General features: G+C 42.3%; 1 protein-coding gene across 2 annotated transcripts in view; it reads left to right on the top strand.

Annotated features, from left to right (window-relative positions):
- The window catches only part of MCC (mutated in colorectal cancers), a 357260-nt gene that overhangs the window by 240962 nt on the left and 102006 nt on the right, over positions 1–14292 (top strand). For both annotated transcript variants that reach the window (XM_019532486.1, XM_019532487.1), the window contains one exon: positions 1347–1460. In XM_019532486.1, coding sequence (XP_019388031.1) covers positions 1347–1460 — 114 coding nt within the window. The remainder of the gene's footprint in view (positions 1–1346; positions 1461–14292) is intronic.

Raw genomic sequence — 14292 nt, 5'->3', positions numbered from 1 at the left:
GAGCCTATCATCCATTTCCACATGCCATCAGATAGATATGAATTGTCAATTCCACCTCGCAACCCCTACCATTCTGGGTGCTTTCTCAATCTTTTTTGGTTCTTCTCTTCCATTCTGGGTGCTTTCTCAATCTTTTGGTTTAGCTGCTCATAGCATATTCTCTGGTACTTGTGTGCACTGCATTTTAATTTCTAGTATTCTAATTGGAGATTATCATATTTGTTTTTACAAGAGTAAAATGCAGAGAGCAACAGCCCTGAGACAGCAGACCAAAATTGTAGATTCAAAAGAGTATCCAAAAGTGTTTGGAATCAATATATTGAAATAAATTATGTTTAGTCACCAAGCTACAGTTTATAAGGCAGCTGCAGATTATAAAGCAGTGATCTTCATCCAGGATGCCTTGAGATCCTTTTAGGGGTACCATGCGGTACCAAGCAATGGTAGCACTGTTAAGTATGCAAACATGTTTCTCAAGATATGCCCAGAGACTTCAAATAGGAATCCATAGCATTAAAACCATTCTACCCTGTTGTGGTCTTTGAGTTCTTTGCAGCAGAAAAATTAATTGCTTTATTTATCTGTAGTCAAAAAAACAAGTGAAAACTAAAAGCTGGCAATTTCTGAGGGTCGCCTTGAATCACAAACTGGTGAGAACCACTGTTATAAGGACATGTTTGTCATTAGTATAATTATTTAATTCATATAAAATATCAAAAGAGTGAAATGCAGTTTGAGTCCTTCTGTTGAACTTCTGTAATTTTACTTGTTCAGACTCCCCAACAAGAGACCTGGGGAAAATGACAACTTCAGAATGGTAGTAACTCTGAAATGGCATTTCTGTTATTTGCAGAGTAATGTATTGAACTCTGCTGTATCCCCATTGTTCTTTCTAGCAAGCTGACAGACTGTGTTGGAAATTATTCAGGTGGTTAAAGCGTATTCCACCTTCCTTTAGAATACAAGACTTTGAGCCAGAATTTCTGGGGGGTCTTCATAACAAGTTTCTAATCTAGCTTCTATGGAGGTAGTGTTGAAAAGCTAATATACCGAGACTTTCAGCTATATTATGCTGCATTGTTTTTATTTTGGCTAGGTGTGTATTCGTATGAGGAGCTTATGTAAAAAGTGGAGAGTTCCAGTTATTCCTTAATGTGCGGATTATTTTTACTAGTTGATTATCTTTAAACTTAGTTCTGATTACCTCTTGGTTCTGAAGTGGGAATGCCCACAGTAGTCTGTGTATACAGAAGATCCATTCCTATTCTATTTATCTAAATTATGTCCAGATCTGGTATTTTATATGTGGTACAGTTTAACCTGGATATATTTTGATTGTTTTACAGCTCCATTTAGCAGCCCTGGCATCACTAAAAGGAGACATAGTGGAGCTTAATAAACGACTGCAACAAACAGAAAGGGAACGGGACCTGCTGGAAAAGAAATTGGCAAAGGCACAGGTGAGTGGTGGCTGAAGATGCTGGAAATGGGCTATTCAAAGGTTGGGGGGGTTTTTCCCCTTTCAAACAGAAAAAGAGAGTAAAATGTACCATAACACAAACATCAGCTAAAAGAAGGCATGAAGAATTTATTTCTTTTTGTCACAGTTTTTATTTATTTATGCTTGTATGTTCTAATGGCATAACTTGAGCTAACTGAATTATTTCTTGAACTTTTTTGGTTCAAAGCCAGCATAAATAATCAGCAGTAATAAGGAATATTTTAAAATAGATTAGAAAATATAAATAGATGCAAGGTCTGGTTGGCTTGAGTGACTAACTGTGGAGCCTTTAACTTCTTGATCAATGCAAATGCAGCCAATATTAGTAGTGATCAAAATTCATTGTTACTCTGTAGTTGCTCACTAGTCCAGGAGAAATGATTTGGCTGTCTACAGTCAAGTTTGTAATGGGCAGGTTTCAACATCAGTATGATCACCCTTATAAGTGATGCTCAGTAAAGAAGCCAAAGATTAAATAGGAATAAGATATGAACTCTTAAAAATATTCTTTCAGAGCAGGATAAAGACAGGCAGAGAAAGGGTGTGATAACATTTGAACTATAGCTTTCTATGTTGCATGTCTTCTTTAGGCACAGAACATTTGCCTGCAAAGGCTGTTGCTCTTACACATTTCAGATACCCTCCATTGACTTGAATATAAAAATGTACAGGCACACCTTGTTTTATTGCGCTTCGCAGATATTGCGTTTTTTACAAATTGAAGGTTTATGGCAACCCTGCGTCGAGCAAGTCTATCGGTGCCATTTTTCCATCGGTTAGCATTTTTTAGGAATAAAGTATTTTTTAATTAAGGTATGTACATTTTTTTTTTAGACATAATGCTATTGCACACTTAATAGACTACAGTATAGTGTAAACATAACTTTTATATGCACTGGGAAACCAAAAAATTCATGTGACTCGCTTTATTGCGATATTTGCTTTATTGCGGTGGCCTGGAACCGAACCCGCAATATCTCTGAGGTATGCCTGTACTCAGTTTCTTAGAGTTTAACGCCAGAAGGTGCCATTGGATTATCTAATCTGATTCTGAATATGTCACTGGCTGTTAAATATTTCACCCAGTTACACCTGTATACAGTCCAGGAACTTGTGTTTGGCTAAGGGTTGTCATCCAGTCTTGTTCTGAAGACATCAAGAAGTTGAGATGCCACCATTGGTAGTTTGGAACTAATAACCCTCACTGTTTAGGAAAACTTTGTGCCTAATTTCTAATTTGAATGTGGCTTTATATCCCAAATGTTGTTTTTTGTTGCACCTTTTTCTACTAGATTAGAGTCCTTTAATAACCAGCATTTTTTTTCCCCCACAGTGGTACTTGTTTTCAAATAATAATTTTTATAAGGTAAACGAATAGAAATATAAAGAGTTCATATACGTAAGAGTTCCAGCATGGGCAACTGGTGCCACCTTACTTGGTGAGGAGGGGGAGGGGGGCAGCATGTGCCCCCCTCGCCCCCAGCAACCCGTCAGCGGCTGGGGGCGGGGGATACCACACAGCTGATCCCGCAGACTGGGGGGGGTCCCCCCACAGCCAATCTCACTCACTGGCTTCTGGAAGTGGCCGCAGCACTCCCACTCCCTGGCCGGCACTCGCAGGGTGGGCCCCAGTACTCCCACTGGCCCCCGCTGTCTGTCACCTAAGTGTAAAGCATGGCCTGTCAGGGGGTACATGTGCACCCCCTGTGCATCGCCACTGTATTCCAAGGCTTTTTCTCCAGCCCTTGAATAAGTTTTCACTGCTCTATTTTTCATATTCTCCAAGTTCTTCAACCTCCTTTTAAAAACAACAGTAGAACTGTACTCACTGTTCTGTATTTTAGGAGTAGTCCCATCATAAAGCAGTGTTTTTTTTAGACTCAAGGCACTCCTTGTTAGACTCAAAACACTCCTCAGAAAATGCCGTCTCTTTGCTTTCGCTCATTTTTAGACTACAGAAAAATAATAAAATAATTATTCTCTGGCAGAACTCAAAGATCAAAACAAGTCAGAATGTTTTTGACATGGTAGAGTCTTATTTAGGGAAAATCTCTCGGTTCATCTTGTGAATTGTGTAGGCTTTCATGTCTGACAGTGCTAATACTGCACAGCACCCCACGGCAGTTTTATTAGGGACTTGTGGTAGCCCAGGATGCCATAGCACCCTGGTTAAGTATCACTGGCACAGAGCGGTAAAAGTATCTCCCTACTCTTTACTCCCTCCATTTATACACCCAAAGTTCACAATAATCCTTTTGCCACAGCATCTCTATGGGAATTCACATTGACCATTCCGATCCCTAAAATTCCTCTCGGTTTGCTGCTTTCCAAGGGAGTCCCCCATTCTGAGATACAATTTGATACAAAAGTGTGCCCTTTGTTTGAATGGGGATTAATTTACCAAACTGTTCAGGCATTCTTTAAGTCTCCCCTGCCCTTATTACTATTTACTGTTTCTTCCAGTCTGTCATCTACAGATTTTGTCAACCATAGTTTTATGTTTACTTCCAGATCCTTGATAAAAGAATTGAATGGCTTTGGGCTTAATATTAATGCCTGAACAACCCCATTCGAAACACCACCATAAATGACGATTCCCTGTTGGCATATACCTTTTTTGATTTGGTACTTAACATATATTAAATGCATTAAGATTTGGCTTTCATGATATTATATAGTACTAATTTTTTAGATTTTTTGTATGCTTGTTTGCAATGAAGTTATATTTCTGAATTTATATCACAGCAGTTATTTGCATGGCTGCATCCTGTGATGTCATAAATGCATATAACTGCTGCTGGAGAACTACAAAAATGAAACCCTGCTGGTTCAGCTTCACCCATGGAAATTACACTAGCTGCATGCTGTGCTATATTTTGTTTAGGTTCATAAGCCTGTCAATTAAAATGGGAATAAATCTGTGTTGCTTCCAGGCCAGGCGTGAATACTTAGCAGCAGTCTCTCAAATACTTGTTGCAAGCCCTCTCTGTAGAGGTCTTTTAGGGCATTTTTACACATACTCTGGCAAGTGTTTCTGGGGGAGCACACTTTAATAAGTGAGCCACCATAATTAGAAGTGCCTGATCATCGTGTGCATCAGCATCCTTGTGCTGAAAAAATGGCGGTGAGGCACTTTAAACTAAAGCTTGTTCAACAAGCATTAGGTCAAAGTGCCCCACTGGCATTTTTCAGTATGGGGACACTGATGCATGTGACACTAGAATCTGCAGGAGCACATTCATATCCATGCTCCAGCAGACTCGCTTAATCGAGTCTGCTCCGACGAATGGGATTTCCAGCAGGTTGGAGCAGGCTCCCTGCACCTGTATAGTAGCCCTTACTGACTAAATTTGATCAACAGGGCTGCGGGTTGCTTTTGCTTGCTATTAGGCATTCATTAAGGATCAGTTCAATTGCATTTGTAACTGCAGTTTGCAAAAGTACTAAACAATAAAAGTCGCATGTCCTTTTACATTGAGACCTTTTTTTAGTATGAGAAAGATAGTAAGAAATTGAGGAAAGATGAGAAATAATCTGAAGTTAAGAATTTCCAGATTGTGTCAGGTGAGTGGTCCATTTTAGAAGTGGTCAATCTGTGTACATATACTGTAAATGGCATGAGCAGCCTCTTTGTGTGGCATGTGACTGATCAGGGAGGGAGCAGGGAACACAATGGTAGGGCAGACTGAAGAAGGCAGAGCAATGGATGAGGCAGAACACAGACAGCACAGTAACATGTCGAGCAAGGGGAGGGGTTCAGAGTAGTACTGGGGGAGTGTGCAGGGTTTACCTTGTGCCATGTCTGCCAGGAAGGTTGGCTACCACTGGTCTGTCCAGTCAAGGTTCTTACTCACTGTCAGAGGGCAATGAAAGAAATCCTACGTCCATGACAATCTTCTTACAGGGAGGGCTTACCTGCCTTGTTTGCCTTTAGCAAAAACTCTATCATTAATTGTTTAATGTCTGTAAAGTGTTATGCGGGTGTGAAATATTTGGCTGTTGATCCTGGAGAGTCCTGAGAACTGTGTAAACAGCTAAGAGTAATAAAGTTTAGTGTTTCTAAGGGTAGTGCCAACTTGCATTTCATCCAAATGTATATTTTGCAAAAGCCAAAAGTAAGTTCAGTTGAACTGTTTATATGGCATTTTAAGAATCCAACCAAAACAGTTTTTAAAGCAAATAAATCATCCTCTGTAGTAATTACAAGCCAAATGTTATGACATTGTGTTGGGTCAGGAGAGCCAAAGGATGAAACTGACCCAAAAGAATAGATATAGATGAAATTTAAGCTAATGGGTCCATTTGCATTGCCATGGTGAGGATTTCCAAAAGCAACGAAACACAAAAGGCGAGGAAGGTGAACCTGTGTATAAATTAGGATTTTCATTTTAATAATTTGTGGTAGTATTAGTAATATAAGTAAAACCACTATAATGTAGGTACTCTTTCTGTTTTATTAAAAAAAATAACCCAAAAACAAAAAGTGGACCAGATTCTGAATTGTGTCCTTTAGGAGTCTATGCCCAGGAGGTACAGGGCAAATTCTGTGCTGACTCCAGGAAAAATCAGCACAGCCAAGAAGGTTGCAGGCAATTTTTGAAAGGTTTTTAGCTTTGCTGGTTTAGGGTTGGGCAAAGTGCAGGGGGGATTTGCATGTTTATAGACTAACTAAATCAGAGCTGTTACAACATACACTTTTGTAAGCAGAGGGCTTACTTCAGCAAATGCTGTGAAGGGCCTGCAGGAAACAGAGCTACTAAATAGAAAGGAGTGATTAGAATACAAAGCATAGGAAGGGGAGAGGAAAAAGGAGAAGGCACTGCAGAGAGAGGCAAATTGGGCAGGAGTGAAAAACAAAGTAGGTTAACACACTAAGGGGCAAGAGGCTTATAAAGGCTCGAAGTAATGGGATAATAATTCATAGTCTCAGATTAAACCATACTTAACACAATCTAGTCTGTGATGATTTCTTGTTTTGCAGTTTCCCATGCATTTTAAAAGTTTTGCTGGCTAAGAACAGCTACTCTGAGGTCAGCAATGGAATATCCAGGGAGGTTTAAGTGTCACGCAGGGGTGCCCCCCTGCTTCAGAGTGTTTGAAAAGTTGTCTCTGCCCTCTTCTCCCTCCCCTGAAATAAACACCACAGGACATGCACCTGCAAAGAGGACTGTGGGGAAAAATAGATCCCTTATCATGATGCCAAAGGAAGAGAGAAAATCCATTGTTCTTTGGGGGCATTCTCGTTTGGTTATTACTGCTTTCAAATAGCTGGAGTTCCTTAAAGAGCACATGTAAATGCTCTATAGTGCTTTATAATTGGTCCCCAGTTTTCTGCTGAAATATTTTTTGGACCAAAAAATGGTTTTCCACTAAATCTTTTTTCATGAAGTTTCCACATTGTGTAGAACACGTTGCTGTTTTCTAATCAAAACCCCAACATTTTAAAAATGGAAGTTTTTAACTTGTAAAACTGCAGAGATGCCTTGCAGTGGGGAGTTATAGTCTGGCTATTTTGTGATTCTTCCCTGTGTTCTGTATTCCCCAGCTAAATACCAGCTGTCTCCCATTTTACTCTCCAGAGGACAGATAAAAGATCCAATGAATTGTTGGACTTAATCCTTTATAGAGATCAAAACACTAATAAAAGGGGATTAAAGTCGCATGTTTATTTTATTTGAAGTTGTGGTGGATGTGGAGGGTATTGCAAAAGATGATGGAAATAAGGAGGCCATATTAAAAATATAAAGTAAACATGATGCATCATGACCATTCTTGCAGTCCTCTTGAGCTGAGTGTCCCTAAAACATGTTTTCTTCTTTGTTTGTATTCCCTTCACTTTGATTTATTATTAACATTAGCATTCAGTTCTTCATACAGACTCTCAATCTTGGAATTATTTTTTCATCTTTTTCTTCCCTTCTGCACTCCACCATTCTTGTCCTCATCAAAACTTGTCACCTCTAAAATGTATCACTTAATCAATCTGAGTAGTTGCCACATGGGGCCAAGAAGGAATGTTTTTCTCCTCCTGTTGCATATCATGGGGTATTTTTTCACTAGACATTGGTTGCAGCCAAACTGGGGATTTTGATTAGGGTGTGCTAAATGTTCTGCTGGGACTAAAACCTAGAGATTTCTGGCTAGAAGGTCTTGCCCCTCTGCTCAGGATCAGACGGATCACTACATTTGGGGTCAGGAAGGAATTTTACCCTGTGGTCAGATTGGTACAGAGTATGCATTGTTTTGCCTTCTCTGTAGTGGGGGGCTTGACCGTCTTTCTTGGATCTCTCAAGTGTGTTTTGATAACATCCGCAGCAGCAGGACACTGACAGTCATTGTCCCCCTCCTTTACCTGTGGTAGGTTAGGTTGTAGATTTAGCAGTAGATTAGACAAGGATTTGTATGGGATGATTTGGATAGGGATGCTGCTGCTTTAGGCTGGGAATTGGACTAAACAACTTCCAGAGATATTTTTCACTCCCACTGTCCTATAATTCTGTGATTCAGAAGTTCACAGGGGTGTACATTTTAGACATAGAGCAAGTAGATGAATGACTAGGAATCTGTATTCAAAGGGACTGAAGAATAGCATTTGAATTACCATAATGAGCCATATTTAACCAATATTGAACCACTTCTGTCTTCCTGGGCTTTCAGCTCAATCAACATCTCAGATGTGCATCAGAACAGATGACTGCTGTGGCATCTCATTATTAAACTCACTGTTGTAGTTAGTTGCAGTGTCTCCAATGGGTCTGTGGCCCATTGGAGAGAAATATCGGTGATTTTGGAGACCATCAGAGTATAGGTGAGTTTAAAAGCCATGAGAAGAGGTAAGGTCATTGGAAGACAAATGTGTAGAGAGGAAAGGCTTGGTCCCTGAATTGTTCTGTTTGCTATCTCTGAAATGAAGAAATGAGGAGGAAAAATAAGAGGTGAGATCAGCAGTACAGGGACAGCAAACACGAGAAGGAAGAGAGAGAAGTTGTTTAGAATTTATATAAAAAGGAGTCATTTAAAGGTTTAGCGGAGTGAAGAGACAGAAGCCTAATTACAGGGATGAGATCAAATGGCAAATAGGAAGGAACAGAATGGGCACACAGATCAATGCAGTGCCATGCAGCAGTAGTACCCAAGCTAGCTAAGCTGCTAGAAGCAGTATAGTCATGCAGTAAAAATTCAGATCAGTCCCCTGCCATATTTATCAGTTCCATTCCTAGCTATCATGCCTACCCTTTTGTTTCTTTCAGCTTTTGTCCCCATGTTGTTGTTCCCCCTTTTGGGCACCTATACATGAGCGCAGAGGCTGGAATTCTCACCTGTTTAATTCTAGTCTAACTAACTGAGTCTGTTGGAGCGAAGCAATCGCCATGCTCCAGGAGCCTCTTGCATGTCATGTATCAGCATCCCCATGCTTAAAAATGGCAGTGGGGATCAAATGAGCTTTAGGTCAAGTGCCCCACCACCTTTTTAAAATGTGAGGATGCTGATACAGGGGACGTGGCAGCAGTTTTAATTAGAGTGGCTCTTGGAGCTGCTCTAATTAAAGTACCACCCCCTGCCCCCGGAGTATGTGTAACAGTGGCCTTTGTCTGTGTAGCAGAGCACTAGGGTGCTCGCTACTAGTAACAGTAATAAGGACAGCTGCCAATCAACAGGGCAGCACAGGTGAGAGTTGCCGGGGCAACTAATGTGGGTCAGCTGGCTAGAAGGGGGCAGGGCCTGACCTTTATAAGCAACCAGGCTGAGGCCAGAGCCAGTTCCTTTCTGGCACCCTGAGGTGCAGGAGCTCTGCAGAAGAGCCCAGCAGAGCAGAGATGAGCGGTGCAGCCTGAGCACCTAAGGGGACGCAGTGTGGTGAGGGCAGAGAGAATCCTGGTGGAGATGCCTTTGCAAGAGGGCCAGTTTGGGCCTGGACCCTTATGTTATAGCCGGTAGGCCTATTTTGAGTTAGAGCCAGTTGGCTAGTAGTTTGCTTTGCGGTAGGGCTGTTTGTGTGAATACCGGAGGACCGGGTGAGGCTGTAGGGGTGCAAGGAGGCCTCACGGGAGCTCCCCAATAATTTGGGGGTTCCTGGTGCCCAGTAAGGGCACAGCACGCAGTGCCAGGGCAGCACAGTGATTGGTGCCGGAGCTGGCACTATGGGTGAGCACCAGGGAGAGGCGCAATGTTGTGGGATGTTGTGACCCCGGCCCCGTAAGGGGGCAGTATTCTGCCCAGTAGGGCGTACGACCCAGGAGAAGGGTCAGGGCCAGGCACGGCTACGGGCCACCTGAGCCCCCAAGCGTGGGCAGCGCGGGAGTTAGGCCCCAGGGAGGGCGAGAAGCGCGGGCAGCGCGGCATAGGCCCCAGGGAGGGCGAGAAGCGCGGGCAGCGCGGCATAGGCCCCAGGGAGGGTAGGCATACAGGAACAGGAAACCTGGGCGAGCATGCAGTAAGAGTCCGGGAGAGAGGCTGGCATACGAGAACAAGCCCGGAGGGCAGGTTAAAATAAGAGGCTCCAGGGTGAGCGACCAGCACCCTACTGACACTAAGTCCCGGAGAGGGGCAGGCGCGCGAGAGGAAGCCTGGAGAGGGGCGGACGTGTGGATAGGGGCCTGACTGATAGGAGTGAAACAGAGCCGAACGCGTGACTAGAGGCCCGGAAAGGGTGAGAGGGGGACAGAAGCCCGGGAGGGGCGAGTATATTGGGCGCGCGTATGGAGAAACTCCAGAGAGAGGGAGTGCGCGTATCGGGAGACCCCAGGTGGGGGCAAGCATATGACACGAGAACGTCCGGTACAGCTGTGAGGCTTGGGGCGTGCTAAAGGGGAGGTTGGAGGCACGCATAGCCCTTAAGGCTGGGGTGCACCGAGTCACCCCATACGGAACGGGGAATAGTCCCAGCATAACACCGTGTACTAGGGGATCAAAGGCAACCTCCCATATAGAACCAGATATCATCAAAGATGTGGCGGGCGAGATAAGAGGGTGCTGGATCACCTACTTGGCACGGTAGGGGGGCGCTAGAGGGATCACAGCCACCCCTGCGCCCCTCCCCGTGACAGTCTGCTATTATCAGCATGAGACAGTTTGCTTCTAAGGTTCACTGACTCCTCTAGAAGCATTTTACTGTTTCAGAGACCAGCTTGCCCATTCCTTAGATGGCATGTTGTCTGTTGCTGTATCCTATGCCTCAGATATCCCAATTTATCTTGTGTGGCTTTGACTTTCAGCATAGGCAGAAAGAACAAGCTACTACATCCCCATCCATGGATCTCATAAATCTGCCTTGCTCTCCCTGCTTCTCATATGTCCCTTCTTTCTTATGCCACTACTAATAACTTTTTGTAAATAGTTCTACAAACTACTGCACATCCTAACTAACACTAAAACAACCCACTCTGCCCTCTTGTATCCGAAACAAAAAAGCACTTCTGTATCTCTGACATGTAACCCACAGTAAATGATACAAAATGAATGCAGGTCCACTTCTGGTTTTGATTTAAACCAAGCTATAATGCATGGCCATGCATAGAATTTACCTACCTCTGCCAAATGGACATTTTTCTTGTTTGAACTCTTATGAAACTAGTGAATTTGAAGCTTTAGAAGGGAGTTGGCTCTGAAGAAAATATTTGCAGAAATCCGTAAGAAATCCGTAAGAAAATAGGCAAAGCTCATGATGCTCTTGTTTTAACATGCTGCAAAAAGAGAAGCTGAGCTATAAGGATTAAAATATTCATTAAAGCTTGATTAGTCTTCAGTAGCAGAAAAGGAAACGCAGAAGCTACATATAGTTGGATTTCTATAAATGTTTCTTTTTCCAAAGTTGGTTCAAGGTCCCCTCTTCTTCAGGACAGGTAAAAGAACACATTCCTAAAGGCCTTCATTGTCGGGACGTGCCATATATCTCAGAGCTTGGCAATTTTGTTATGCTCTTTTTAAAGAAAAATATTGACAGTTGATGCCACGAAAAAATGTATTTGGAGATGGGCAGTGGGGGGTTCGAAATTTGAGAATTTCTAGCTACGTACTGTTCCTCTCTATTCTGCTCCTTTGGTAATTCCACAAGCAACCTCATAGTTCTCCACACATGAATTACCCAGCTTTATCAGTACAGTAGTGTGCCTTTCTCTGTAAGCTAGACAGAAGAGAAGGTGGAGGAGAAGACTCCTAGAGAGGGGGAAATCCAAAACACTTCATACTCTTGTTTTTGGATGAGGAGACTTGACTTCACAAAAGGAAAAGCTTTATTTTGTTTTGCTGTGAATAACTTGAAATCAAGACACATTCTGTCATTCAATAAGTGAGCTGAAATCATTAGAAATTAATATTAAAATCCTATATCGATTCTATATTGATGGTATCTCACCCCACTTGAAATTTAAATGCATTTAAGGGGTAGAAACAGGCAAACGCTGGAGGGAATGTGGTCAATTGGAAGGATGCTACCACAGGTGGTGGATGTGTCCCATAATTAAACTGCTCTAGAAGAAGGCTGGAGACATGGTGAGGGAAATGCGAGGATGCAAACTAGCAGCTAACTTCTTAGCATTCGTATGGATCCATCCTGCAAACTCTGCAACATATAAGTGTCATAAATAATTCATTACTAATTGTCTAGTGGCTGCAAAAATTAGTTGCAAAAGCCTGGAAGAGAATTAACACCCCTGAGATCACAGCCTTATTAAAAAAAATTCAAAAGTTTTAGGAGTGGAAAAGTTGTCTTGTCGAGTTGATGTTCTACAGGGGAGAAGGCAAAATGAAGCTTGCTTGGAAATCTGGTGGAAATTTTTGGAAGAATCTTCTGTTGTCTCCAAGCCAGAATCCAAGCCAGAAAATTGGAGAAACGTTTTTAATATTGAAGTGCAAGTTTTATGAGCTAACACTAGTTTGGAATAAATTTGAGATTTGGGCATAGAGATGAGTGGCGGATGGTAGGATTTGCATTGTGCAGAGTTCTGAGGAAGAGGGAATGTCAGGCAGGATGAAAGTAGCTTTATAAATAAAAATGTCTGACATCCTCCAATCCCATTCAGTTTAAACCGTTCTGTTGTTTGGACAAAAATGTTAGCCCTTTAGAGCCTGCGAGGCAGGTATTGGTTTTTAGGTGTGTATGGGCTTTTTTAAAACTAATTCAAGTCACGACTTGTGCTCTTCCTTAATTATTTTGTTACTGGAATTACTTCTACTTCATGAAGGTGCCTGAGGCTCTGGGGGTTTTTTACCATAGCACTGAGGTTAGGATTAGTCTAATTGTCTAACTGAGTACAGTAAGGGTAACACAAAGGATGAGGCTGTTACTGTTTTGTTTATGGTAGGTTTCTGTGCATTAATAGGCAATGACACTCTTTTGCTGAACTGATATCCTGGGGCTGAAATATTTTTTCTTATCCTCTCACTTCATAATCCTGATACTCTGGTGGTGGTTTCATGTTGTCTCTCTTATCTAGAAGATCAGAGTTAAGAGGCAAAGGTGTTCTCAGACATGGTAAATTGATTCAGTGAAGCAACTTGTAGTTTGTCCCAGGACAAGGTTAGCTTGCTTAACCTAAAAACTTTACCAAAACCACTTTTTTCTGGTACCTGGTCTTCAATTGCAACCCCATTCAGGAATCTGTGGCTTATCCTTGTACTTTCTCTCTGCAGTGCCCTTAAATGTCAGTCAGGCAACTAGATATGAGGCCAGAACAAAGCTGAAGAGGAAGGGGGGAGTCTGAGTCACTTGTGTCATAACTGTAAGGTTGAAGATGGATTAAAAGGACTAAATACACACATCTTGGCTAGGAAAGGACGAGGACATGAAAAATCTTGTGATATTTGAAAGATATAAACAATGAGGTGAAATAATTTAGCATAATGAAATGACATTTAATAACAACAACAGAATTGAATAAGCAAAAGGCAGTTTTAGATTGAATATTAGAAAGTTCATTTTAACATTGAGTGACACAGAGTAAGTTTGGGCCAAAAGCTGTGTTGTGTGACACAACTGATAAACACTGAATAATAGGCAGTAAAACAAATAAAATTCTGGCTTGCATCTACGGCTGCATCTCAAGCAAAACCCAATAAACCATCCTCTGGCTTTACTCAGCCTTAATGAGGCCTCAGCTGGAGTACTGCATCCAATTCTGGGCTCCACGCTTTAGAAAGGAAATGGAGAAGCTTGAGAGAGTCCAGAGGAGAGCCACACACATGATGAGAGGTCAAGAGAACAGGCCTTATGAGGAGAAGCTGAGAGGCATGGGACTCTTCAGCCTGGAGAAGTGAAGGCTCAGGGGTGACTTGGTAGCAGCCTATAAGTATATAAGGGGTGTGCATCAGGAACTGGCAGGACATCTGTTCACCAGGGCACCCCAAGGGAAAACAGGGTCTAACAGTCACAAACTGCTGGAAGACCATTTTAGACTAGACAAAAGGAAAAATTTCTTTACTGTCTAAGTCTCCGGAGTCTGGAATAGACTCCCCCCAGAAGTGCTGCAAGCACCTACCATGGATACCTTTATGAAATGTCTGGATGCTTATCTTGCTGGGGTGATCTGACCCCAGCTGATGGCCTGCCCCTTGGGCGGGGGGCTGGACCCGATGATCCTGCAAGGTCCCTTCCAGCCCTAATGTCTATGAAATCTTATGAAATCTATTAAATCCTGGTTAGTAGATAGCCTTGATATGCCCTTCCTTCTCTAGATTGTAGAATTCAAAAGTATGTGCTCCCCCCTTTTGAACGCTCTTTAAAGAAGAATCACTTCACCTTTCAGGACGCACCAGCCAAGTATCCTTAGGCTTATTTCCCACCAAACCAGCTT

Source organism: Crocodylus porosus, unplaced genomic scaffold (assembly GCF_001723895.1).
Source record: "Crocodylus porosus isolate Cpor-Errol unplaced genomic scaffold, CroPor_comp1, whole genome shotgun sequence".
NCBI lineage: Eukaryota > Metazoa > Chordata > Crocodylia > Crocodylidae > Crocodylus > Crocodylus porosus.
This window is presented reverse-complemented; position numbering and strand designations above follow the sequence as displayed.